Consider the following 27,833-nt stretch of genomic DNA (forward strand, 5'->3'; position numbering starts at 1 on the left):
TATAAAGGTTATAAACAGACAAATATTTTTATGAATAATATTTATAATTGGATATAAATCAAATATGATTGATAGGAATATTTCTTGGCATGTTAGATAAGGTTACCTCATTTAATTAAGTGTTTTAATTGTTTAAGTCCCATTTGAGGCAAACTTAAGTAAAAAGTGATATCAAAATACCTTTTTAAAGGTTTTTAAGGCCCGCAAATAATTTTTGTGTGATTATATGAATAACTATGAATTTAGTATTTTTATATTAATGCATTTTGCATATTTATACTGTAATAAATAAATATTCACGGAAAAAATCTATTATTTCCATAATCCTTATTTCCGTTTTATGACTATTCATGACTAGCTGATGCTCGCAACTTCACTCGTGGGGATTTAGGTTTCTTAAAGATCCAGTTATTTTTCTAAAGCTCAACATTATAGAGAAATCTTCGTGTAAAATCTGGCGCTTATCACCAATTGAAATGGCTATAATATAGTACGCTGGATGAGGTGTGTGCCATACAAAATAATTACAGGATGTAACCAGAACGCTAGCAAATACAAAGACAGAAGATAATACTGATGATTACTGATTAGATACCACACAAAAAAAAATCACGAATTTTTTTTTAATTTTTTTTGTTGATTTTTTTAGAGTTCACAATATATTGCAAATAACACATCTGACTGACGCTAGAGGTAAACGAAAGTTCCGTAAATATGCCACTCGAAGTCAATACCGCGTTGCAGGAGGGGTATTGACCCGAGTTTTGCACGCTATACAATGCAGACTTGAATAATACTAAATCACTAAAACTACAAGATAATGCAGGTTATCGGCATTGGATTATAATGTTAACGCTAAGTTTTTGATAGTGTTCTGGTGACACCCTGTATAGTTATTTTTGTGCCCCAGCGAGTGTACCGGTAGTTAGAATTCACACTGTGTCAAATAGTTCTCATGTTGACACTATTGACATCTCATCACTAACATTTATTTCGTTTCGAGTACGCTCACATTACGCTCACTGCTGCTATCAGTGTCAAAATGGCGAAACTCAAGTTGCTTCCAAAACAGATCGGCAATCGCAAGTCCAACGTTATTTTTATTAATAGAGATCAGTGGGTTTAACTAATAATGATATTTTGATGAATTAGATGACGATTCATGAAAAACAAAAGTTTGAAATTTTTCTAAAAAACTTTTATTTTGAAATGACAATCAATAAAATTCAGATTCCTGCACAAATTTTTAAATCATTGTATAATACTTAATTAAGCCATGATAAAATTAAAAATATGATCAAACACGAACAAGTCCATCAATGCTTTTTCGTTTTCACAGTATATTTCTTGTAGAGCAGTCATCAGCCTCGCCAGCCAGTGAACGAAGGAGACCTGCAAGAAATAAGGAGTTCATTAGACAATAGATTTTTGGTCCAAGATCCCAAGAATTTTGGTTGCCAGACATTATCCCACTAGATCAGGGTTGGTAAGGTAATTCATTAGGGAATCAGGTGAAAAGTTCTTGCACACGCTCCGAAGTAATGTTAATCCCAACCTAATTGGAACAACGCAGGAAATATTACATTCCTTCACTCTCATAAATGGGACGGCAGTCTACGGCCACTATAGTTGAGCCATTATGAATGTGCGATTATCCGATTAGATCAGGGTTGGTAGGTAATTCATTAGGGAATCAGGTCAAAAGTTCTTGGACACGCTCCGAAGTAATGTTAATCCCAACCTAATTGGAACAACAACACAGGAAATACTACATTCCCTCACTCTCATAAATGGGACGGAAATCTACGGCCACTATAGTTGAACCATTATGAATGTGCGAATTGAGTCGTACATCATTACGATAGTGTTAGGAGAATGCTGCAGAAGGCGTTATCGATAAAGGGATCCCGTTCCGACGCCGGTAGCTGTAGCGAATTTTTTTATTGTTTCTCGCTTTTTATAACCTGGCGTAATTACCTTTCCATGTTCCGTGAAATCCGAACACTTTTCTACTCAATTCAACCAACCCGTGTTGAGCTCGCGTCAACTGAGCACGCTTCAACGTTAAAAGAGGTTTTACAAAATAGAGTACAATTGAATTGAACACGGTTTTTAATTGGTTTATTTAAAACAAATCCGTGCTGATTTAGCGCGTTCGTAAATGTTCGGAATAAATCGTAGTGGCTTAAAAGATCAAGTTATACATCAACGGGAAGTACCCTATAGGTTTTCTTGATAGACATGACTGAAAGACGGACAGACAACGAAGTTCACTATTCTCTTTTTGAGGTCCCTAAAATGATTTATGACTTAGTTCGCACGTTCGTAATGGCTAAACTTTAGACCAACGAGGTTAAAGTAGGTACTCGTATAAACTCACGTATTGAAGCCTGGGGTGGGTTGAGGCGGTTGGCCGGATTGTTGCGCCAGGTTACCGAAGGTGAGGGTGTTCTGTGTGGCAAGATTCTCGAATGTGGCGTTGGATTGAGTCGGTGGGCCGAAACCTGAAACAAAAATAAAAAATTGCTTTAATTCTTCGCTCCGCTTCGGTGGAAACGCACCCTTAAGACCCCATCACTTACTTGGTGCAGCAGTGCCAAATCCTTTTCCTGGTGAAGTATTGCCAAAGGATGAGCCTCCGAAGGCGCCGCCTCCAAAGGCAGCCGGGGCACCGAACCCACTACTGGGGCTCTTGTTGAATCCACCGAATGCCGTAGAGCCGAATCTACAAGAAGGTTCTTTCTAAACTTTATCGTCAATAAATGACTGACGGTAGATGGCGTTAATTGTTATTAGATCGCTGCATAGGTATTCAAACATATAAAAATTAATGTTTGTTTCATTATTCATTGTTGAGTTGAAATTTTGTACAACTGTTGTTAGCACTTTCTTAAAAGTTCAGCTGTCAAGTGCCGTGCTTTCCGTGTGCAAATTTAGGTCACGTCTTAACGAAGACTAGCCAACTGTGCTGGTGGTCTACTCTCATATACCGATTAGTCGGTAATCCGACACGACCGGAGAGGGTTCAGGTGTAGAATCAACGGCTTTGATGCGCTCCGTAATGGGTGATAGGTAATTAATTTGTATACTTACGTGGGTGATCCTCCAAAAACTGGTTTAGATCCAAACGCTGCACTCCCTCCAAACGCCGAAGCTGCAATAAAACCAATTTCGTTATCGTACACCAAAGATATTACAAAATTCCAAATAGGCAAAGCTGAAACATTCTTATTTTAAAAAGTGAACACAAATCCCTATGATTGTCACTTTAGCGTTGCGGCAGAGAATAAATAGATACTGGCGCGGTCAATATGCACTATTGGTTAAAACGAAAACTAGTATACTTTAAAACAGCACCAGTCTATAGAATCGTTGTTGTTATTGTCAGGCGGGTCACCTGTGTGCCTAGTGGGAGATTTTTAACCTATTCGATCGCGTAAAAGTTAACTGCGTTTTGTATGGAATTGAAACAGCGCCATCTTCTTGTCACTAGATGGCGCTGTTTCAATTCCATACAAAACGCAGTTAACTTTTCAAAATTCAAAATTCAAAATTCAAAATGTTTTTATTCAATTAGACTTTTACAAGTTCTTTCGAATCGTCAAAAGCATCTACCACTGGTTCGGAATGCCTTTCCTACCGAGAAGAACCAGCAAGAAACTCGGCGGTTGCTCTTTTCAAAGATTTGATATACAATATTATGCCATGTATAAAAGCAATTGAAGTCCTGCGCATTGCTGGAGCGAATCGAAGTTCAAATCCACGCTTTTTTATCATTTACATAATCTTCGATAGTATAATATGCTTTTCTCAGGAGCATATTTTTAATAGATTTTTTGAACCTGTGTAAAGGCAAGTCCAAAATTGACTGAGGAATTTTGTTATAGAAGATTATACCCATTCCCACAAATGACTTTTGGACCTTCCTGAGACGGAGCGTAGGAGTCGCAAGCCTGTTACGGTGTCGTACGTTTTACGCGATCGAATAGGTTAAAAATCTCCCACTAGGCACACTGGTGTTAAGTGATTTCCGCCACCCATGAACATTGCAGCACCAGAGGACCCGCCGATGCGTTGCTGGCCTTGAAGGAATTTGTTAGTCCGCCCCTTGAATAGCCCCATGTCGTAATCTGAACACCGCCTATGGGAGTTGATTCCACAGTTTGCATGTGCGTTGAAAAAAGGGTCTGGCACAACTGGCGGTCGAAGTGCACCAGGCACCCAGGTGGTGAGGGTGAAATTGCTTACTTCTTAGGGAGGTGAGTTTCTTGCTGGTTCTTCTCGGTAGGAACGGCATTCCGAACCAATGGTAGATTATTTGACGATTCAAAAGCACTTGTAAAAGTTATTTGAATAATTTGAAGTTATCTCTATTATATTCTTAAGGCGTGCTTCGGCATCAAATGGTAGATCCAAAGAAACGCGTCGTACGCCTAGTAAACAATAGTAAAGATAGATATAAACGGACCAGGCTGCTGTTGAGGAGGGGTTCCGAACACGGAAGGCTTGGAATCACCGCCACTAAATGGTCCCTGTGGACTTCCGAACGGCTGGCCCGGAGACGGCGTGCTGAAGCTGCCGCCTGAGCTGCCGAAGATGGACGACGCTTGTGTGGTGGCTGCTTGACCTGGACACAAGCGTAATAGCTGGATCTACATCCGACGATATTTCTAGGGCTCCGTACCTCAAAAGAAAAAAAAACCGGCCAAGTGCGAGTCAGACTCGCGCACCGAGGTACTCGCGTATTTTTTCTGACATTTTGCACGATAAATAAAAAACCATTAAGCATAGAAATATATAAAAATCTATTTAGAATGTACAGGTAAAATCCCTTTTATATGTTACCCCACTTGGTATAGTTATCTAACTTTGAAAATTGAAACACAATTTGTTTTTTTTTTTGTGATGTAATCACAAATTCACGGTTTTCGTATTTTTTTCTTTACTTGTGCTATAAGACCTACAACCTGCCAAACATGATTCTTGGTCAACGGGAAAGTACCCTATAGGTTTTGTCGATAGACCCGACAGACGGACAGACATACAGACAACAAAGTGATCTTATAAGGGTTCCGATTTTCCTTTTGAGGTACGGAGCCCTGAAAAAGGAATCCTTCTTCTTAATGCATATCCGAGCTTAGGAAAAAAGGAACCTTTATAGGATCACTTAGTTGTCTGTCTGTCTGTCGTGTCTTGTTTGCCCATCTTTGGGTAAACCGACACCTACAAGAATGCTTCAAAATGTGTTGGCCCGTTACCAAGAAGTCATCGATGGCATGATAAAAGACAGTTACCAAATGCAGAATTTCCGAATCCAGTATTGCTTCCGCCACTCCAGAAATCATTAGCCGGCTTCTGTCCGAAGGGGGTTCCGCCTCCGAAGATACTGGCCGCCGTAGGGTTAGAGCCACTGAAGGTCGACTTTCCGCTAAATATATTGGTACTGTTACCAAATACCGTGCCTGATGAACTATACAAAGAAAAAAAAACTTTATTACCTGACCAACCAAACATATATCAGGGGTTTATTGTGCTGTCATAATCTATTCAGGCTAAGTAAAAGCAATTCATTTATTGGCAACTGATATCCGCGACTTCACTTGCTTAGATTTAGTTCACTGAAAATCCCGTTGGAATTCTTTGATTTTCCGAGATTAAAAGAAACCCAGTTCTATAAAAATTTTATTATACTCATGCAAAAAAATGACGTCTTCAAGGATAAACCAACCAACCAACCAACAAACGAACACATTGCATTTATAATATGTCTAGTGATTATGTGTACGTTTTTATAATAAAAAAAATACATAGATTAGACATGTCGCTCAACAGGTTCAAAGTTTTTTAAAACATTCTTATTCCGGTGCGGCTGCGGCTGCATTACATACATACATACATGTTTCTGAAAGAACTGCATAAAGGATTTCTTACTGCGGAGCTTATACTGGGCTTTGTACCTATCTAGACTCACCCTCCACCGAAGATATTTCCACCGCTCGCTTGCGTCGGGGCACTAGTAGTGGATATGGTGGCAGAGGCGAACAAGTTGGACTCGGCGCCACCAAACAGCGAGCTCTGCGTAGTGGTCGGCGATCCGAACACTGACGCTTGAGTGGCCGGCGTCGGCGATCCAAACACTGATGCCTGAATATGATTGAATGGGTTTGACCTCAAGTTGTAGGGAAACATTTTTAATAACGACTTATCTGGATAAAATATAGCGGCTATTTTCACTTTAAACAAAAAATGTATTTCACATGTAATTCGACAAATAAACCAACGTCATTTAATTAAATTAATTGCTTTTAGCGCATGCTTTAAGCAACCTTCTAAGCACAAAGCACTTTTAAATAGTTAGTAGACAGTTTACCTGAGTCGTTTGTGTCGGACTTCCAAATACCGACGCATGGGTCGTAGACGTCGGCGAGCCGAATATAGACGTTTGGGTCGCTGGCGTCCCAAACACTTGATTAGGGCTCCCCGAGGTACCAAACACAGACTGACCGCTTCCGAAAACTGACGCCTGCGTCGTGGACGTTCCAAAAATGTTCTGAGTCGTCGTCGGAGTACCACCAAATATAGACGAGGATGCCGAACTGAAAATGCTTTGCGCTGAGGGAGCATTTCCGAATACAGATGTTGTAGTTACTGAGGGCGTACCGAATATACTCTGGGATGTAGTACTTGGACTAAATAGGGGCGCTTTAGTGGTCTGCGGTCCAAACGCTGACGCAGACGCCGAAGCGAAAATTGATGACGCATTTGAAGCGAAAGCCGATGGTTGAGTTGATACAAAGGCTGTATTACTTTCGAATACAGAAGTAGGTGTAGGTGTATTGAATATACTCGGTTTTGAGTCTTCAGTAGTTAAAGTGGATGGTGAATCCGACGTAGCCGTAGGAGCGAATATAGATCCGGTTGAACTGAAGACGTTAGAAGTTGTGACGCTTGGAGAATCTTTTGTAGCGCTTGATTCAGTTGGCACATTATGTTCCTTATTTGTTACATTCTCAGCCTCTGAAGGTTTTGAAGGTATTGATATAGTTACAGTAGGTGTCGTTTCAGTATCAGATGCCAATGTAAGTGGTTTAGATGTGGATGTAGTAGTAACTGTTGGAATTGATGTAGGAGTCGCTACGGAGGCATTAGGTTCCGTAGTCGGTGTTGAGGTCGGTTCGGAAGTAGCAACTTTCGTTGAGCTTGCTTGTGCAACTGGTTTTGAAACTTCAAACACTGATGATTGTTGAGTTGTTGTTGGTCCAACTTCGGATTGGAGTTTTGATCCTGCAATTTACAATTGAGAAATACAAAATAGTGAAGGGTTTTTTGTTAATTTTTAAAAAATGACTTTTAATTATAAGACTGAGTCAGAAGTAAGTAAGTATTTGTCACGTGATATTAAAAAGCACCTTAGGGTCAATAGCGTATCAGGCGGATTGCAGACTTTTGTCAACTTTTCCGGCTTCATATGCAAATCACCCCAGGACAACTTTTTTTTTTAAGGACTAAATGCTAGAAATATCAGTAATTAAGATGGTAAAAAATTATAAAATTCGAAGATTGGATTAAAAATTCGTAATTAGGCAATTGGATTCAAAATTTGTAATTCGTTGATTGGGTTAAAAATTTGTAATTCGGGGATTAGATTTAAAAAAAAATCAGGAATTGGATTAAAAATTTGTAATTTTTGGAGGATTCAAAATTTACATAGATAATATTCATGCATATTCAAAATTTGCAAGTACCTGCAGGCGGCGGTGCTGCGGTGGAAACATCAAACAATGATGATGCCACCTTTTCCACTTTAGCCTCAGCTGCTGGTTTCTTTAGATCCACTAAAAAACAATAGTATGCCATTGGTAAATAAATTCACAGCACAGAGGTTCCCAAAGTAGATAAGGAATAATACTTTTTGAAATTCGCACGGGATAGGGAATTATCATCGTCATCATGATCAACCCATTACTGGCTCACTACTGAGCACAGTTTTCACCGAATGAGAAGATAAAGGGAATAAAGAAGATTTATATTTTCGTTTTATAATAGAAGCGTGAACTAACCGAGCAAAGCCGGGGCGCGTCAACTAGTAATATTTTTATATATGTATTTATAAATAGGCCACTGACATAGCCCAAACTATTAGCAAGCTGAAGTGGCAGTGGGCAGGCCATGCTTGTCGTAGAGGCGATGGCCGTTGGAGCCGGAAAGTCCTTGAGTGGAGACCGCGTTTAAGCAAACGTAGTGTGGGACGCCCTCCAGCAGGATGGACCGATGATATTAAGCGGCTGGCGGGAAGTGGCTGGATGAGGAAGGCTGAGGACCGGGGGTGGTGGCACTCTTTAGGGAAGGCCTATGTCCAACGTGGACGCCCACAGGCTGATGATGATGATGATGACGATGATTTATAAATATGTGAATTATTATATGTGAACTATACTCTACCATATATAACAGCCTGTGCAGGTGGTTTATTTATCATCTGTGCCACTGGTTTTATTTCCTCCTTCCTGTTATCTGTGGTTGGCTTCTCTTGAGTGCCAGAAGCTTTAACAGAACTACTCTCTTTGGGTTTGTCGCTTCCCTCAGTAGCTTTACTATCCACTTTACCAAAGACGAAACCTTGTCCACTGCTCTTTAGGACGTCAGGAACATTTTGACTTTTACCACTGAATTGTGTGGTCTTCAAAGTGAACATGTTTGTAATAGGTTTTTCTTCTTTTGGTTTGTTTTCGTCATTTGACGGAGTACCCGCCTCCGGTTCACCGGTTTCGCTGGATTTCGGGTTCACGGTTGATGTGACAGTGGGAATAGACTCAGGAGCGGTTTTATTGGACGTGTTCGTAACATCAGCCGGTTTGGAGCCAAAGATCGCAGTTGGTGCTGATGCATTTGGCTTCGCAACTGTAATCAAATTGTCCATTACAGCAAGAGCCTTTTTCATATAAATCTGACGGTTACGTATTGTGTGCTCGATATGAGAATTTACATTTCACCAATGTTGACAGAATTCGAGCGTTAAACACTTCAGCGTTAAAGTAAAATAGACCTTAAACGTTTCGTTTTAAAGCTCAAGTTTGTTCATATTAGTGCCCCAAACGGAAACATTGTGAAATTAAAAATTGTGGCACTAAATTTTTGATGCAAGGTCCCTATTTGATCACGCTGAGACCCCAACGCCTATCGGTTCTACGAGATACGTGATTTGCCCATTACCCCTTCAGATTTTCAACTTGTGTAGCTATGTCATTTATTTTAGTTCTCCTATGGATCTCATTTCTACTTTGATCGCGTAGGGTACTCTGAGCATAGCACGCTACATCCCTCGCCGAGTGACCTTAAGGTTGTATTCTGTAGAACGTATTTTGACTTTATACAGACTTGAGAGTTAGAACGAGACAGAAATTTTACCTTGAGAGACAAAAGTACAAATTACAGCTTTGATAAAGAAGTTTCATTTCAAAAGTTCACACTTACAGGCAAAGGCGGTCGGCGAGCAAATATTTTGACCCATAAACGTGTTAGCATCACTCTTGGGTTCGTTTGCTTGTGGCACATTTTCATTCGATGAGTCTTTTAGAATAAACTTTCTCAGTTGGCTCTTAGTGTACGGGTTGATGTTAGGATTGAATTGCTTTGGCTGCTCATCAATTGTTGGCTGCTGTTGGCTTTGTGGATCTTCGGGTCCTGTTGGTTTTTCTTTGTCTGCAATACGAATTAACGAAATATAAAAGAAAAATATGCTAGATTTTCGACTGTATAGATATTAGAGATGTTAGGTAGCATGTGAAAAATCACGTAAACAACCTTTTCACACTAGCTACCTGCTACCTGACTAAAGACTTCGCATCGAGTCGTATTAGAAAGACAATATCTAGTTAAAAAGGATATGCGAAAATTCACTTTCCGTGAAAAACCACACTGTGCAATATCAGCGCTATTGACCTTGATCATTATTGCTGGCTGAATTGTAGCAAACTATTATCATTTGCTAGTGCGAAAATTAAAAATCACTTTCAGTAATAAATAACCTCTACAGACCTTTCACTGTAACTTGTCCCCTGCTGTCATTGCTGGCACCATCAGACTTTATTCAATAAAAACCTGATAAAGCAAAGGTGCAAACATGACGGCAAGCAATAAGTTATAGTGAAGGTAGTGAACGGTCTGCAGTACTTGCTTACCGTCAGTGAATAAGGTCCTGACCACACTGGCTGGTTGTTTGGTGACCACGGCGGGTTTTATGTTACTGACGGGAGTGTAAGTTGGAATATTGATGGGTGATTCCTTCACTATGTCTGGCTTCGGAACTGAGCTTATGAACGGCTGGGTGTCTGAAACAATTTATTTCTTAGGCGCCGACTTTGAGTTAAAACGAGGCAAAATAGTTTCTGACATAAATTTGTCTTGTTTTAACTATAAGCCATTTATTTTATTTTTAGTGTCTTAATCCTGAGCAAAGCCATAGTAGTCCATCTTACGATAGGAAATAAGAAACTTGTGAAGCTCAGCCTTACTGTCTGGTTCAAATATGTAATTTACCTAAAGTGATATAAAAAAGATGTGCAAAATTCAATAAAATCGGTTCAGCGGTTGAGCCGTGAAAAACTAGCAGACAGACAGACACATTTTCGCATTTATATTAGTATGGATGGATATAACACAAGTAGCATTTTAATTATACTAACAGGCAAAAGCGGTAGGGGCTCCAAACTTCTGACCCATGAAGACGTTAGAATCCTTCTTGAGTTCACTTTTGAGCTGTGGCATGTCTTGCTGCAGTCTCGTAGGTTGCGGAACGGGGGCGGGTATTGGTTGCGCAATCCTCGCTGTCGGTAGGTGAGGTTGCGCTGGCGTTACCGATATCGGCACAGGTTTTTGTATGTTGGGTTCTGTGCAAACAAAAATGATAGATAGATAGAAAAATTTATTGCACGCAAAACATGAAAAAATCAAGACAAAATAAAGAAACTAAAAATGCCTAAATGCCAAAAAAGCCTCGATAGCTCACAATGGTTGAGAAGCGGATTAAATTCCGAAAGGTTCAAACCTCACCCGTTGCACTATTGTCGTACCCACTCCTGGCATAAGCTTAATTGTAGGGTAAAGGTTTTTTTATAAAAAAAAAAAAAAACAATTGTATGCAAAGGCGGCCTTATACTCAGAGCAATCTTAACTAGGCAACCTTTGGTGAAAGGAGAAACTAGGTGATTCTAGGTGTTTCTTGGAAGAAACTAGGAGGTGGTGATGAATGATTTTATTCTTGGAATTTAATTTTACGAGTTTTGCCATTATGCATATGAAGTAAAAGTTTTTTTCAAGTCTAGAAATTGTATACAATGCCTAGGAAATGAATGAAATGGTAGACGATAGATAACATATTTCATACATTGGTAAAACAAACACGGTATTCATGGAATGGCAAGGTATTCTATGCGAATGACTGAATTATAATTAATAACATGCTTTGCCTGTAACATATACATAATTTCTTACACATTCTACTTATTTATATTAATTTAATAAAAACACACATCAAACTGTGGACTGTGGACAACTGATGGTATTATATTATAATTTATAAAGTAACACTTACGTCCCATTTCTTGTTTAATCTCAACTTCTCTCATTTCTTTCTCTTTGACACTCTTCTCGTATCTCAGTTTCATAGACTCCAAATGTTGCCGAAGCTCAACATTGACTGGTTTAACTTTTATCGGCTTGTGATTAGAAAGAATATCGCGTAGAGCGTCCAGCTTTTGTGAGCTCAGGAGATGCTCCTTGGGCTTTTCCTGGGGTTCTATGCTCATGTTCAGAATATTTTTTGTGAGTTTTGACAAGGTATCCCTAAAAGAAGTTCTTATATAAGGTCATCATATAAATATTAAATACTAGACGATGCCTGCGACTTCGTTCGCGTAAAAAGCGCAAGTAGGCAAAAGTAGCCCTCAATGATGTCTGTGTTTGAGTCACCAAAATTCGTATATGTCATCATCATCAACAACTGTTAGACATCCACTGTTGGACATAAGGTCTCTTGTACGGACTTCCACACGCTACGGTCTTGCGCCGCCTGAATCCAGCGGTTACCAGCGACTCGCCTGATAACTTCCGTCCACCTAGTGGAGGGGTCTTTCAATGCTGCGATTTCCGGTGCGAGGTCGCCATTCCAACAGCTTATATAATACTAATTTATTTCTAGATTCGAAGAAAATTGGCTGTGATAGAGCGACAGACAGACAAACGACTCATGAGTAATCCTATAAAAGTTCCTTTTTCCTTTCGGGCGAACGGACCCCTAAAAACGTAAAAATACTTACTTATTCCTAAACGGGGTGCTTCGTATCAGCGAGGATCTGTACATGGGTGCGATGTTACAATCGTCCATCGTTTTCCTCAACATTTTGAGCACTGTCATTTGTCGGCTCAGTATCTCTTGCTGTTTCACCAGGGGTTGGTACACGTCGTCCAGGATGGGACGCATCATACGGTATCCGGGTCTGTGAAAATAAAATAGACACTGTTATATTAGTCTCAGGTTGAGATCTATAGAGCGCACTTTGAGTTTGCTTAGACTTAAGACAGTGTTAAAACGAGACAGCGTTACATCGCTGGCATAAATCCGTCCTGTTTTAACTGAAACTTAAAGATAAGCCAAGTCAAAGTACGCTCTATAGATCTTAGCCTCACTGTCTCTCTTACATACATCTTTACCACTCTACCGACAAAGCTGTGCCACAGTGGGGAATGGGGTTGATAAAAATCGGCCAAGTGCGAGTCAGACTCGCGCACCGAGGGTTCCGTACTCGGGCATTTCTTCCAACATTTGCCACGATAAATCAAAAACTAATCGTAAACTTTACTTACTTGCCGCGGTACTCATGATTTTCATACATCTCGTTCCACTTAAGATCGAGAGCTTTTCTCGCGTGGTCTAGTTGAGTTTCCACGTAGTAGGCGAGCTTCTTTACGGACGCTATACGCTTGACGGTCAGAGGATCGGCTTGTGTCCATTCTTGGAGCTCATTAGCGCTATAACAACGAATAAAAATTCTTAACGTAGAAACATATTTGCACCACCGCCACTCATATCAATCGATTGCGATTTGCGACTATTAAGGAATTTTGCCCTAAGTCAGTAACTGGATGGATGAATGAATGACTTTGGAGGTCCAAATTTGGCTTACCGCCTTTGTCCGTCGCAGAGCACGTTGACAACGTTGTTTTAGTAAACCACGAGGCATTGAGTATTGTGCGAAAGACTGAGTTTTGATATCGCTGTAGTATTTCTATGTTAAATTAAACACCCATAATAATCTGATTATAGTTCATACCAATGACTGATAGCAGTAGCTATGATCTAACAATATTAAAAAAAATAACAGCTAAAACGTCACAATAGGGCGGCAGCGTTTTGCCTATCTTAGATTGTACTCGTAATAATAATTATTTTCTGTTTAGGTTAAAGCTCCTTACTTGGCGAATGTCCTAGCTTAACTGCGCACGCGCGTATTTTTTCCCGAAACTCCTTCACGGAGCAATCCTTTCTCAAGAGCTCCGGGTCATATATATGTGTACTTACTTGGCGTATGTCCTAGCTTCAGCGATGACTGCGCACGCGCGTACCATCTCCAGCTTGAGCTGGACGACTGTTTCCCGCAACTCCTCCACGGAGCAATCCTTCCTCAAGAGCTCCGGGTCCATATCTATGTCTATACGGAGGTTGGCCGATTCGATGTCTTGTTGGAACTGTATACAAAAAAAAAATTTACAACTAACGGAATGATCTTATGGTGCAAGGTCCTGGGTTCAATTTTTGCAGGGGCAATTTGGGAAGTTATAATTTATTTATTATTTCCAGTCTGGTCTAGTTGGGGGCTTTGGCAGAGGCTTATTACCACCCTACCGCAATACCGTACCGCCAAGCGATTTAGCGTTACGGTACACTGCCGCATAGAAACCAATAAGGGGTATGGGTTTTATAAGACGGCAGTTTTACGAGTAGTCTTCAAAGTTAGTCTGCTTCCATCTTAAAATGCATAATCACTTAATACCAGGTGAACACACAGTCAAGGGCTAACTTGTAATGGAATTTAAAAAAAACACAAGAATGAATAAACTTTAATGAAACGCTAAAATTCAATTAGTGAACTTCATTATTCAACGAAAACACTATGGCTGGGATCTTTAGATCAAACTTAGGTTGAAATCCTATCCTGACTAGAGCGTACTTTGACTTTGCTTAGACTTAAGTTTCAGTTAAAACGAGACAGATTTATGCCAGCCGTAAATATAAAGCTGTCTCGTTTTAACAGTGTCTTAAGTCTGAGAAAAGTCAATGTACACTCTATAGATCTCAGCCTCATACTTTGCTGAGACTTAGCCACTATTAAAATGAGACAGTGTTTTACCGCTGACACAAATCTGTCTGGTTTTCAGTGCCAAATTTCATGATTCTAGGTCAACGGGGTGTACCCTATGTTTTTTTTTTTTTATTCACTATAGGTAAGCGCTTGACCACAATCACACCCCTAATAATAATAGTTCTAATTCCCTTGAATTGTCAGGAACGACAGACGACGAAGTTTTCCTATAAGGTTTCCTTTCTTCATAATGAGGTACGAAATCCTAAAAAAAATAGCGTCAAATGTTCGTTCATACCTTCAACAGTTTCTCCTGCGTGTGTTTGATGAACTTGTACATGTCCATATTGAAGTCGTTCACTTCTTTGACGAGCATGCTCTTCAGCTTCTGGTTCATCTTGGCCTTGTTGATCTTCTCTTGCTCCAGCAGCGCGGCGCTCGCTTCCGCCGCCGCCGCGGCTTGGCTCTTCGGAGCTTGCACCGGTGGTTTCGGCTGAGGCTGATTTATTATAATATCATCATTATCAACTCATCGCTGATCACTTGGCCGATTTTAATTACTTATGTTCCTTGGTATTTGACGGATCATCAAAAATCAGGACTCAGCTATTGTTATCGATCGTTTGTGTAAAATATGTAAGATTAAAAAAAAAATTCGTGGCTATAGGGCGGTTACGCACTCATCCGATCCGAGTCGGTAAAAATACGGATATAAAAACTTGGATATTGCTTACGCACTAATCTCCCATCTTTGATATATCCGAGGCACATCCGAGATATTCTCACAGATGACAGAGAACTCGGATAACGGAAGTCGGAGCTAGCTACCAAACAAATAGTTCTATGACTACTTCGGAACGTATTTTCACGGATTCGGATCGGATGCAGTGCGTAATCGCCCTTATACACAAACTTCAAAGCAATTTTACCGCGGGACTCGGTGCTTCCGGAGCTGCTGGAGGAGTTGGCTCTTTTATCACTCCAAATCGTATACTGGATGCTGTGAACAAAAATATTAGGTTTTATTTATCCTAATATATTTATAAAACACAAAAATGTTTCTACGTAAGTCCGTTGTCGACTTTGAAACCATCTAACCGATGTCACAATAGTTAAGGAACTTCTAACAAAACGTTGAGGCTTCGACATCACTTGTATCAGAATATTTCAGAAGGTTAGATAGTTAGAATTCGTTTTATTCAAGTGTATGTTTCTTCCTACCTGTAGAAAGTCCAACATTGCTCTGTGGTTGTGGTACGGGTTTCGGTACAACGGGTATGGGTTGTTGGACTGGCACGGGCGCCACCTGCGGGGCTTGTACGGGAGGCTGATATTGCACCTGTGGTGGCTGCGGCTGAAATTTCGAGCAGAGCACGCTTACTGAACTATTTTTTTAAATATGCGTAGTTGGGTGTGCGGCTGCGATAGCCTAGTAGTTAAGGACGTCGGCCTCTTAATCGGGAGGTCGGGGTTCGGTCTTCGAATCATGCTATAGACCATGCTGGAATGTGGTTGCGACTTAGCAGGAAAGCGGATACTGGCAAAAGCTGGCACAAACGCGGGGAACAAGAGCGGAAAATAGAAATGTGTCAAAGTCTAGTATATGTTTTATTAGTATGTAATAAAGTCTATGACTTTTTATCAACAAAACAAGATGCTGCGCCTTGGCATTCCGTAGATATGCATCTGACCCTAGACTTACCTTAGGTTGAGCAACTGGCGCGGCGGGAGGTGCTGCAGGTTGCGGAGGTACGTCGTCAGGTATATTTCTACAACAATGACTAATGATTAAAATTATAATTTAAAATTTGTAAAAGCTATAAGCCGCAATTTACAACACTTAGTACAAAAATGCCTTATAGTAGGTACTCCAACAGTTTATTAAATTTTTCACATGTTGTCAAACCTACTCCTAGCTTTATGCTTATACCCTATCCGCGGAATGACGTCAATGTAGCGCTTTCTCTGTTTGGCTCTATCATTTGTATGGGTATGTAACAGAGAGAGCGCTATACTAACTTATCCGCGGAATGAAGTTAATATAGCGCTCTCTCAGTTCTTGTATAGGATTAGGTAAAGAGAGCGATTTGTTATCTTCAGTCTGTAGATAGGGTATAGTTGAAAGTAGAGGGAATATTAAAATGGGTAATATTCTTTAAAAAAAACTGGCGTGTGGTATATCAGTCATACCCAAGCCGATTAAGTACTCAACCAAACAGGAGTGGAAAGACGAGCCTATCCCTTTCCCAACAATCATTAATTATTATAAATATACTTGTTAAATACTATGACGCGATATATACTCTGACAGAACATCCCTGTGTTTTGATTGAGTGAGTTTAGATAGTGTTTGCTAATTTGTTAGTATGCGTTGCTTCGTCCCCTGTAAATTTCAGACTTCTTACAAAGAAATTAGTACGCAACACGACAACCGAATCAGGGTTTCGGCTGAAAAACAGCGCAGTATGTTTTTGTGTATGGGCAAGGCCAGCATTTATGCTGAGTTGAGACCTTTTTTTCTGATTGCGCCACACTTCTTCTGCTTGAGGTCTTTTGGCTTTAATGCTCAAGTATTAGAAGCACCGGGATAACATAACCCATAGGTATATAGTAATGTGTGGCAGTTTTCAAAAAATGAAAGATTTTTCTTTCTTTCTTTTCTTGATTGGTCCAGTACTTAATCGTCGTACATCGTCAAGGCAGCGGCCGGGAGCGCGATCGGTTGTATCGGCGCGCAGATCTGTGGCGCCGATTTGTTCAGGTTGATGATGTTGAATATGGAGAGCAGCCCTGTCTGGGACACCACGTGGAGAAGCGGCATTGGTGGGAGCGTCTCGTTTTCTCCTAAACACATTGTAATATACATTATACACGTTTGCAACAACCACGCTGTTCGATGTTTGTGTAGGCAATCGAATCATAAAAAATGATATAACGGAGGGATAAGGACAGAGATAATAATTACTATCTCTGTCCTTTTCTCTGGTACACAATAATGTTGGCAATTTGTTTACATTCTTTCTCTTGTCTCAATGGTCTTACTTTAGTAAGACTAAGTATCTACCAGTGGCGTGCGCTTCATAGATGCAGAAAAGCTCTATAGCACCCTATGATTTTGAAAATAAAAAATGTATAAAAAAACACTTGAAAGCGCTTTTAGAAATTGTAGGCTTATAAAACGAGAAATAAAACATTTATAGAATACCCGACTAATGTGACCTAAGTTTGGTTTAATAATTTTTTATATGTTTTATAAAATTATATTTTTAAATAAACAGTGTAATCTTACCCCAAGGTAACTGATGTATGGCAGCAGTGTCCAAACAAATACCAACAGGATAGTTTTCTTGCTTTTTATCTGTCAAAGGCAATTCGGGCCTTGCCTCATCCGACTAAAAAGAACATTTTAATAATATAGCCACCTGTCATTTATATGTAAATCTAGCAGATCACACAGAGATATTATTATATTTATTTACTAGCTGACGCCCGCGACTTTGTCCGCGTGGATTTCAGTTTTCCTAAATCCCGTGGGAACGCTTTGATTTTCCGGGATAAAAAGTAGCCTATGTGTTAATCCAGGGTATACTCTATCTCCATTCCTAATTTCAGCCAAATCCGTTTAGTAGTTTTGGCGTGAATGATTAACAAACATATACACATACATACACACAAACTTTCGCCTTTATAATATTAGTGTGATTTAAAAAACAAAAATTTTAATAACCAATTGTTTGACATCTTGTCTGAGCACTGCACATTAATTAGTAACAAAATTTTTCAGAACTAAACTATATAATTTCTAGAATGTGTATACAAAATCTCAGTGAGTTTGATTAGTCAATACCATTTCGTTTTTATAGGGTTCATTCAAAAGCTCTCTAAGTAAATTCTTTTAATGATGTTCCATTTGTATCAAAATTAGTCTGTAAATTCGTAAGAAAAATATATAAACTTGTGAAATATATACCTGACACCATTGTACCCAGTTAGCGCCGTCGGGTGATGCTAGTGTAGCTATTTCCATACTGTTTGACGATGACGAAAGTATAATATTCCTGTAGATAAATATAATTTATTCATTTGTTTCTTGTCTTTGGAAATTTACTATTTTGTATCAAGCAACCTTTAAGATCTCTGGTAGTGGTTTCTTGCTGGTTCTTCTCGGTAGGAAAGGCATTCCGAACCAGTGGTAGATGCTTTTGACGATTCAAAAGAACTTTTAAAAGTCTAATTGAATAAAAATATTTTGAATTTTGAAGTGAAAGTACTTTCGTTTCGCCTTAGATATTGGGGAATATTGGTCATATTGGGATTTTTACTTAATTTCTAAATTGACTAAAGGTGTCTTTGGACTTGGACAAATTCACTATAGCAACACTATAGCAACATCAGATTGAACTACTCGTTTTGCAATCACTATTCACTTTACGATGCTGATAGAGACTGATAGGATTAGGGGTTTAGTTAACTGCTTTAAACCTTCTAGGTTAGTCCAATTCAGTCTTAGACTTGATGTCAGCAAATTAAAAATTTATGCATAAAAGATTATTATTAAAACTACTTTATTACCATTGGGCAAGTCCTTGTAAATAGTAGTACCAGGGTCTGTTAGACCCCATGCTATAACAAATATCCTCATAGTTATGGCAAACGGGTTGACCTCCTTTGGGCGTATTCACTATTGTCACAGCTGGAAGCACATCATAGCATATTAATTTTATTATTATATAAGTTTGGGGTTAATAGGGGTAAAATGACAGCAGCTACAACGTGATAGTTCTGGCCCTTAGAGGCACAGTAAAGGCCGAAAATAGAAGTAGGGTTAGTAATGAAAAGTAGTAGTTATTTTAATAAGAATTTGTGAACTAAAATACCAACCTGGTCGACTATTATCTACTGCATTTCTATATGCAACAGCAAACTGGTATGTTGCAATCCAGTAAATAGCCAGTACTTCAACAGGGGAACCTTCAAACAAGTTAGGGGTAGGAACCATTTTCATTGGCGAGAGATCTGGCTTGAATTGGCTGAGGGTGCCATCATTGTTGCCTGTCACCAGCTGTTTGCCTTTTGGACTCCAACATAAGCATCTAAAATTTATTTATATTTTATTTCTTTTGTACCAAAACTTAAAACAAAAACATTGAAAGGACATGCACATGGACAACTTATGTCTTTAAGATATCTCTTATCAGAATTCCTATAATGTGAGAACAAAAAACTTGTACTTTTGTAGAATTACAGAATTGTGATCTATGACAGCATGTATATGTTGAATAACACTTTTTTATCATCATAATGCACTCGTCAGGACCCTTTTTGGACCTTTGGTTGCTCGTTGTAATTAAATATTGAATAGAAGCAGGCATTGTGCTACAGAAGTCCAAGATACACACAATTTACAACATCATTCATCATGATCAGACCATCGCTGGCCCACTACTGAGTACGTTCTCACAACTCCTTTTGATTGAACCTCGGGCCATTGACTAGATAGACGTCTTAACCACTAGGCTATCACCCTTTTTCAAACCATACCATAATAATACATCTACAAAGTAAATAATACCTGCCAAGTACAATATGATGACATTGAAGTTGTGCAGAGACAAGAATGCTCAACTTATTAACTTACCTTGCATTTGACTGAATCTTTTTCATTTGCATAGTACTGACTTGACTGACGAGTAAAGTTCCATCAAAGAACACAATCCCAATTGTGTCTGGTATGCAAGGATTCCATTGCAATGCTGACACAAAAGTTGACGGGCTCACATCGCATTTAATGGATACTGCTGGTCTAATTTCCTAGAGTAAAAAAATTTTAATAATGAAGGGGATGTTGAAATAAATTGGTATAGTTTTGGCAATTGGTAAAAAAAAGAAAAAAACATGAGTGTGCGTGAACTTTACTTGTGGTTACATCTTATATGAGTATATTATTGTATAGTGTGCATGCCTGTCGGACCAAACAGTCGCAAGTAAGTGCTCGCAAACCCACACATTTACTCTACTTAAATTGGTATGACTCAAACACAAGTATGAGCACTTGTATAATGCAAGAACTGTACCTATACAGGGTGTTCGGTATTTTCAAACAAAAATCATGTTCATGTTATAACTAGTATGGAACTTGACATAAAGTTGTAAGCAAAAACCAGTTGCAGCTTGCAGTAATTTGTTTGGAATGTTTATAATATCCATTCTGTGATAGAATACATTTAGGAGGGGATGTGTCTATACAAGTTTAAGTATACTATAGTATAATATAGTAATACTGCGAAAGATTCTCATATCAGAACGAAAAGGGATAAGCCCAGATTGGTAGACTTGATACACATTTGTGAACAGGATGGAAATTTCTGACTCTCTGACAGGTGTGACTCTCAGGATGGTTTCCTTCACCATTAATCCTCCAAAATGTACATCTCTTCTCTATTCTCTTGATAAGTTCAAATCTGAGATCAAACTACAGAGCCCAGTATTAAGCACTAAGCCATCATTGCTATTTTAATGTACATAATCATTGCTATTTTACTGTATGTACAGCTTAAAAATTCATACCATATTCTGAAAATCCATGCATTTGTATACAAGGAGCATCTGTCCACCAACAACAGCCAACCACTCCTCATTGCAATTGACTGCTATGTGTGAAGGTGATACTTGGAGCTTGACTAACAAGTGCTGGGGCTCACATTCTTTATCTATTAACTCTTTGAGATAATACACTGAAACAAAACAACCATAGATCATGCCCAATCCTTATTCACAGCTTCAGGTTAGAAGTGTGATCCCTTTCAGTGTTCTTAAAAGGATAGTACTACTTGTATTCCCTTAAAGTTTAAGGGTGTCTGGCAAGGGGTTGTCATGACAGTAAGTGTCTGGCAATGTATGCTGTGATTTCTAATACTATTTTAAAGAAAAAAAAAATAGACTTAAGTGACTTGATATAAGATTTTTTACACCTTTATTACCTGTTCTCTTAAAGCTACCATGTATATCCAAACTTAATAGTTGCTGACTGTTCCTCCCTGTGTTGGGGGCAATACACAGAGAAACTTTCAGCTATTATAAAATAACGAAGGTCTGGCTTAGGGTTTCAATTAAGATTGTAGAACTATTGTAATTTGTGTTACAACATTCATATTATTGTAATTTTAGATACATGGGAGGTACCCATCATAGCTTCTTGTAGTATTTTGGAGGTTCGACGTAACTGATTAATTTGTACAAGAAAACACCTGAAATCTACCTGATAATGTTTTGATGGGTGTAGCTACAAAAACTAATCCATATTTCGAAGTACAGGCCACCAAGTTGTACCCGCGATTTGGTAACGGTTGGTTTGTGTTGAATACCTTGATTTTGCGTTGAAGTTTATAAAGCAGGCTCTGTAATGAACAAAACGGAGGGTCAGCACCAGAGTTTATAACACATTTTTAAATACAGAAAGCAAATTCAAAAAGAAATATAGCAGGAATATTTAAATGATCTTAAGTACCGGCTCATCAATAGAGTTCGGCCCAAATTGCACTTCCATAATTATGCAGATTTAAACTAAATATTAGAAAATAAAATTTTACACATTTAAATATATTTTTTTACTGGCTAGTGGCTATCCATGTGAAAAGAAATCAGAAATGTTATGTTTTTGTTTCCTTTTGCGGCAGGTAATTTCGATTTCGTAATTCCTATTCCTTTTTGAATGACATTGACAGTTGACATTGACATGGACTCACGGCACAGAAAAGGAAAGGAAATCTCGGAAATCTCTATGGTACGAGCAACTCAGACCAAGTAAAAGTATAATAGAAACGGGTAACATTGGTAGAACAGTAAGGGTTTTTATTCCTTTTATAAAGTTTTACGTAAATAATATCACGGTACCTTGACGACCTCCCTAGCGCAGTGGCCTTATAACTGAGGTCCCGGGTTTGATTCTCGGCAGGGGCTATATGGGAATTTATAATGTCTATAAACTGCCTCTGGTCTGGTTTGTAGTAAGTTGGGTCGGCCGTGACTAGTTACCATTCTACCGATATTTTTAGTTAAAATTAGTAAAGTTAACCTATTTTTGTTCAGTCCAGGTTCAGTCAAACAACTTTTAACCAACGCCGTCATTAAAAAAATACTTTTGTTGACCAACGTCGTTATTCAAAACTAATTTTAACTGTTGGTAGGTAGTCACCTGCTACATTATATTACTACTTTTGCTGGTGCCATTAATTTGGAGGGTTTTGAATTGATTATTTACTGTTTTATAGCTGAACACTTTTTCAACTTTTCCCCGTAACACACGAAGGAGTCCTTGCAAGAGAGTGCGTGCGTTATTGCGTGTACCACAGAGTTTGATGCTGCGTGCGCTATTGCCAGCGAACACGAGAAATTCGCACAGGCATACGTCCGCGCAGTTAGCGCATGAGTCTAACGCAAGTTGAAACTTGAAAGTAAATGTAATTAGACCATCGATGTATAAATTAGTCCTATTTTAGCACAGTTTTCTGTGCTATTAGGCAGGTAAGTATGGTAGGTATGTTTAAAAATTAAACCACCAAAAAATTAAAACAAAATTTATTCAGAATCGGGGAAGGCTAGAAACTTTTTTATTATCCAGTAATACATTATGTCGGGAAATGGCATTTTTAATAAATTATAATAGAATTTATAACGCCATGGCTCAACTTTGTAAACTTGCTTCGGCTTATTATCGATGAGGGCCTTTACAAAAGTTTCAATAATAACTTCATTGCTCAGAGAATCGTATCTCGTGTTATTTGATGCTTGCCCCAAATATTTGTTCAAAGTTCTTATTCTTTTTTCATATATCGATTTCTGTTCTTCAGTTAAATGACTGAGCATTTTATTTCCATTTTCAACTTGATTCATGGTTAAATTGCTTGATCCAATGAATCCGCCTGTAACAGTTTAGAAAACAATAAAAAATAAAATCATAGTAAACCAACATACTTAATACCTATACTTGGTTCAAAGCACAATGGCACGAAGCGATGCGAAAACGCGCTATGCGTTTCTTCTATGATATTCCAATGTAACTAATACCTAGGTAGGTATACCTACCTATACTAAACCTTACCTCCAAAAAGATAATTTAGTACTGCGCTTCCTCACTGCGTCAAGATGCCTAATTGAGTCTTAAATCCTGTGGTTGGTGTTTTAAATAAATCGTTCATTTTATTCTTGAGATCTAGGTATGTAGAGCTTGTCTATTTTGAAATGTCGCGCCCCACCACCGCAATTTACACATCACTAAATAAAATTATGTAGTGGGGCGCGTCATTTCAAAATGTTGTCTATTTGCTTTACCTCATTTTTCTATCTCATAATACCACACAAACCGCTCCAAAAGAAAATTTTGTAGGTTATACCTAGGGAGAAACCACAAATCATCCGTTCAGCAGCTCTGTTGTTTAATTAGGTACTTATTTACCTATATTCAAACTCGTACCACAGTTTTACGACATAGTATACCTATCGTAAATCTGTTTTACGACATGTACCTACCTGGTATAAAAGAGATAACACTGAGGCCATCGCGGAAGTGTTCTAGATGTAGCGCACGTGTCCAGGCCAGCAGTCCCGCTTTGCTGGCACTGTAAGGTCCGAAACATGGTAACGCCTGCAATCCGCAGTGACTTGCGACGTTTATGATACGGGGTTTGAAGTCCTGTCGTGAGGGAAACTTTAGTTGGAAATAATCACTCTGAACACTGGCGTAACGCTCGAGCAATGTGGAGGAGTGCTAAACGATTAGCATGCTAAAGGGCCTGGACTTAGTTTACCTACATCTTTTCCATGAGTCTTTTCATATAAAATGTATGATCCGGTCGCCTTTTGTTAGATATCTGTCGCATCTTTGTGCTTTGCTTCTGCCCTCAAACTAAAGTAGGTACTGTTTGAAAACGCTAATGTCCAAGGAGTAAAAACCTTAATTTGCTATTAATCAAACCTTAATTTGCTACAAATCTGTATGGTACAACATGCAGCAGGCGACATACACCACCCGCCACTAAATAAGTACATACAGTCACAATTTTTATGTACATGTTTTACTCTAAAGACATAAAACTTACATTAATAGCACCATTTTTCCTTAGTTCCGGCAAGAATGAAGAAACTACCCTCATCGCTCCAAGTAAATTGACGTTTATCATGTTTTCTATCATTTGCGGTGTTTGCCATTCATAGTTTCCGACAGTCATAACTCCTGCGTTGTTAACTACAGCATACAGTTCTAAAATTAACAAGGGGAAACTTTAGATTAGTACTAAATAAATCTGCAATATTAGTGGTCATAACTGTCTGTACTTGCTCCGAGGCGACAGCTAAGTATACGTAAAAAAAATTGAATTTGTTACTAGGTTTAATCTATTTACGGCTTACTGTATTTTGGATTTTCCTGTAACACGTTTTTGACATAATTTTGAAACTCAGTCACGCTTTTCGAGTCAGTAACATCTAATTTGTACGGATGGGCACAAAGATTTTTGAGAGCACGAGCAGCTTCAGTATCGGAACCATTGTACATTCCTGTAACAATAAAGTACTCAGGTAAATATTAAATACAATACAATTATTTATAAAAAAAAAAATATGATTTGCTGACAAAATTCCCGTTTACTAAGCATTTCTTAATAATAAATAATTATGATATCATTTGCCTACGCTTGGTCCCGTCGCGTACCTACCTATCTACTGCTACGTAAGCAACTTTTCTTATATTGTTAGGGTTCCGCACCAAAATGTTAAAAATGGAACCCTGTCACAGCCAATCACAGCCGACTCAGCTGTCGCCGTGAAGAAGGGTTTGGCTAAAGTCCACCACGCTGGCCAAGTGCGGATTAGCAGACTTCAGACACCTTTGAGAATAGCTCTCAGGCATGCAGATTTCCTCACGATGCTTTCCTTCACCGTTAAAGCAAAAATTCTTCAAACGCACATACCTAACTGCGAAAAGTTAGAAGTCCCGGGATCGAACCCCCAAGCTCCCGTATAGAAGGCGGACGTCCTAACCACCAGGCTATTACAGCTTTACTACGATCCTCAGCAATGAGGAACTCGACCTTTTTCGCGCGGATAAAGCCGTGGGTAATGTGAGTAAACTATCTGCTTTTAGTCTGTCGAGTGGGTACGTCATTGTGCAGGACATATTAATAGGTAGGAAGAATGCAAACCTGCTATTGTGACCAGTCCTTCTCTCGCGGCCCGCGCTGCTATGGCCCAGCCGAGGCCACTGTCGCATCCTGTTATGGCTACAACCTTCGTCCAAGACATTACTTACTTCTTAGCCTGAAAAAAATAATTAAAACTTCTCTGTCTTTACTTTATTAAAAAAAAAATCCAAGGTGAACTCATGGACTAATACTCGGTGAATTGTAGCGATTTCATTCATTTATATTACTGGTAGGTACCTACCTAAATTATAATCATACGGTCTAATACATAATACCTATCTACACTATTGAGTACCTAGGTACTTATCGTATAGGGTAGATAGGGTACTCAGAATTAACTTACTTATTTCAACCAATATTCCATAACCATATTTCAAATTTAACATCTAAATTTAACATATGGTATCTTGATGATGGAACCATTGGGGGCAACGTGGATGACGTTCTAAAAGATCTTAAGCATATTAAGCAACAGTTTGGCAAAATTGGTTTAGAACTAAATTTTTCGAAATGCGAATTGTTTTTCACAGAAAAACTGTCGCAAGATAGAATACGATTGGCCTCTGAATTATTTAATGAAATTACCCCTAGCATTAAGATACTCGATAAACATTCACTTTGCCTTCTTGGTGCTCCTCTTTACAATGAATCCATACAACCACTTTTGGATCAAAAAATTAGAACATTTTCGGCTAATACCGACAAATTGGGCGCTCTAAATTCTCACATTGCATTTTCGATCCTAAAATATTGCCTTTTCGTACCTAAATTAATTTATATCCTTCGCGCGAGCCCAATTTGGAAATTTCCTGGACTACTCGATAGTATGGATGCCATCCTTAAAAGTACACTAGAACAAATTCTAAATTTAACTTTTGATGAGCACTCCTGGAACCAAGCTACTTTACCGGTCAAGTACGGTGGCATCGGCGTGAGGAAAATTTCCAGTGTAGCTCTTCCAGCTTTTCTGTCCTCTGTGCATAGTATAAGAGAGCTTAGCTCTCAAATTCTCAAATCAAATTCAATATCATTGACCTATGCCACAGAGGCCCTAGAGAGTTGGAAGGTCAGATGTCCCAATGTCGATTATCCGAAGGAACGTTCTACACAAAAACTTTGGGATTTGCCATTGGTTCAGCTGACACATTCAAATTTGCTGCAAAATCTTACAAGTGACAGAGATCAAGCCAGGCTCCTAGCATTATCGGAAAAGGAATCTGGGTATTGGCTTCATGCCTTGCCATCCAAGAATCTCGGCACCCTTTTAAATAATGAAAGTTTTCGTGTGGCTCTAGGTCTCAGATTGGGAACACCGCTGTGCCATCAGCACAGATGTCCGTGTGGAAAAGAGGTTGATAAATTTGGAATCCACGGACTCTCTTGCCAAAGGAGCGCTGGTAGGCTATTTAGGCATGGCTCTCTTAACGACACAATCAAAAGGGCTCTTGCCACCATAGACGTTCCTGCGCTCATTGAGCCGGCAGGGATTAGTCGGGATGATGGCAAGAGACCTGATGGATTGACGCTGGTTCCCTGGGAACGGGGACGGGCGCTAATGTGGGACGCAACGTGCGTTGACACATTGGCCCCGTGTCATATCAGGGAGACAGTATCAAGACCGGGAGCCGCAGCAGAAATGGCTGAAAACGGCAAGCGGCGCAAGTATGCCTCTCTTATTGAGAGTTACATTTTTGTTCCGTTTGCCGTGGAGACCCTGGGGCCATGGAGTCTTAGTGCAAAGAAATTTTTACGAGACATTTCACCGCGTTTAATAGCCTCATCGGGTGACAGAAGGGCTGGCTCATTTTTTGCGCAACGGATCAGCCTGGCTGTCCAACGCGGAAATGCAGCTAGTATTCTTGGCACCATTCCACGCGGGCATGATTTGTATAGTAATTAGATAAGGCTAGCTTTAAGTTTTATTGTAATATTTTCAATAAAAAAAAAAAAACAATGAAAAAAAAAATATTGAATTGACATTCCAATATTGAATTGACTTACCTGTGTGTCCGTGTTTTTATGAACAGTGCCAGGAATAAACTGAACGTTTTGCAGATCTTTGCCCGAAGCATTGCATACAGAATAGGTGTCAGATTTCGTTGCATATTTATAACGAATTTCATGTTTGAATTACGTCTTGCTGTGATAAAAGATTCACATATGACACCGGCAGTTTTTACAATGTGTTTGTTATAGATGGAATTGAATCAAAATTCCTAATGTTCATGTAGGTAAACTATAAACTATCTAGGTACGTAGTTTTTAGTGTTTCTTT

The 27,833-nt window shown here is 39.1% G+C and overlaps 2 protein-coding genes across 2 annotated transcripts; both read right to left on the reverse strand.

Moving 5' to 3' along the window:
- Positions 1–1,176: 1,176 nt before the first annotated feature.
- Positions 1,177–22,052, reverse strand: LOC123872215 (nuclear pore complex protein Nup214-like). The gene is made up of 30 exons (XM_045916400.1): positions 21,868–22,052; positions 21,619–21,757; positions 20,928–21,094; positions 19,999–20,171; positions 19,242–19,453; positions 18,933–19,053; positions 18,331–18,418; positions 17,650–17,752; positions 17,051–17,204; positions 16,063–16,129; positions 15,582–15,714; positions 15,290–15,360; positions 14,659–14,859; positions 13,580–13,746; positions 12,865–13,029; positions 12,318–12,497; positions 11,594–11,844; positions 10,686–10,889; positions 10,182–10,331; positions 9,475–9,702; positions 8,443–8,901; positions 7,746–7,835; positions 6,371–7,284; positions 5,972–6,144; positions 5,295–5,470; positions 4,469–4,627; positions 3,094–3,154; positions 2,583–2,725; positions 2,381–2,504; positions 1,177–1,392 (listed from the first exon to the last, which is right to left on the reverse strand). Exons 1-30 carry the CDS (start codon positions 21,904–21,906, stop codon positions 1,362–1,364), a joined length of 5,343 nt encoding a protein of 1,780 aa, XP_045772356.1. The 5' UTR covers positions 21,907–22,052; the 3' UTR covers positions 1,177–1,361.
- Positions 22,053–22,922: 870 nt separating this feature from the next.
- On the reverse strand, positions 22,923–27,740 carry LOC123872216 (retinol dehydrogenase 7). Its single transcript, XM_045916403.1, has 6 exons — positions 27,560–27,740; positions 25,559–25,673; positions 24,768–24,914; positions 24,458–24,618; positions 23,889–24,051; positions 22,923–23,281 (listed from the first exon to the last, which is right to left on the reverse strand). The coding sequence occupies exons 2-6, from the start codon at positions 25,656–25,658 to the stop codon at positions 22,938–22,940; spliced, it is 915 nt and encodes a 304-aa protein (XP_045772359.1). The 5' UTR covers positions 25,659–25,673; positions 27,560–27,740; the 3' UTR covers positions 22,923–22,937.
- Between the last annotated feature and the right edge of the window lie 93 nt (positions 27,741–27,833).

This window comes from Maniola jurtina, chromosome 14, assembly GCF_905333055.1.
Source record: "Maniola jurtina chromosome 14, ilManJurt1.1, whole genome shotgun sequence".
Taxonomy (NCBI): Eukaryota; Metazoa; Arthropoda; class Insecta; order Lepidoptera; family Nymphalidae; genus Maniola; species Maniola jurtina.

What these genes read in the sequence shown, in the direction of transcription:
- LOC123872215 (XM_045916400.1), bottom strand. Translation starts at nt 21,906, where the DNA reads ATGGAAGTGCAATTTGGGCCGAACTCTATTGATGAGCCG. An exon ending in GGAAATATCTTCGGTGGAGG is followed by an intron (nt 5,471 to 5,971) that starts GTGAGTCTAGAT and finishes TTCTTTGTATAG; the next exon opens with TTCATCAGGCACGGTATTTG. An exon ending in ATTTGGCACTGCTGCACCAA is followed by an intron (nt 2,505 to 2,582) that starts GTAAGTGATGGG and finishes TTTTTGTTTCAG; the next exon opens with GTTTCGGCCCACCGACTCAA.
- LOC123872216 (XM_045916403.1), bottom strand. Translation starts at nt 25,658, where the DNA reads ATGTCTTGGACGAAGGTTGTAGCCATAACAGGATGCGACAGTGGCCTC. An exon ending in ACAGGAAAATCCAAAATACA is followed by an intron (nt 24,619 to 24,767) that starts GTAAGCCGTAAA and finishes TGTTAATTTTAG; the next exon opens with AACTGTATGCTGTAGTTAAC. An exon ending in TGTTATCTCTTTTATACCAG is followed by an intron (nt 23,282 to 23,888) that starts GTAGGTACATGT and finishes AAACTGTTACAG; the next exon opens with GCGGATTCATTGGATCAAGC.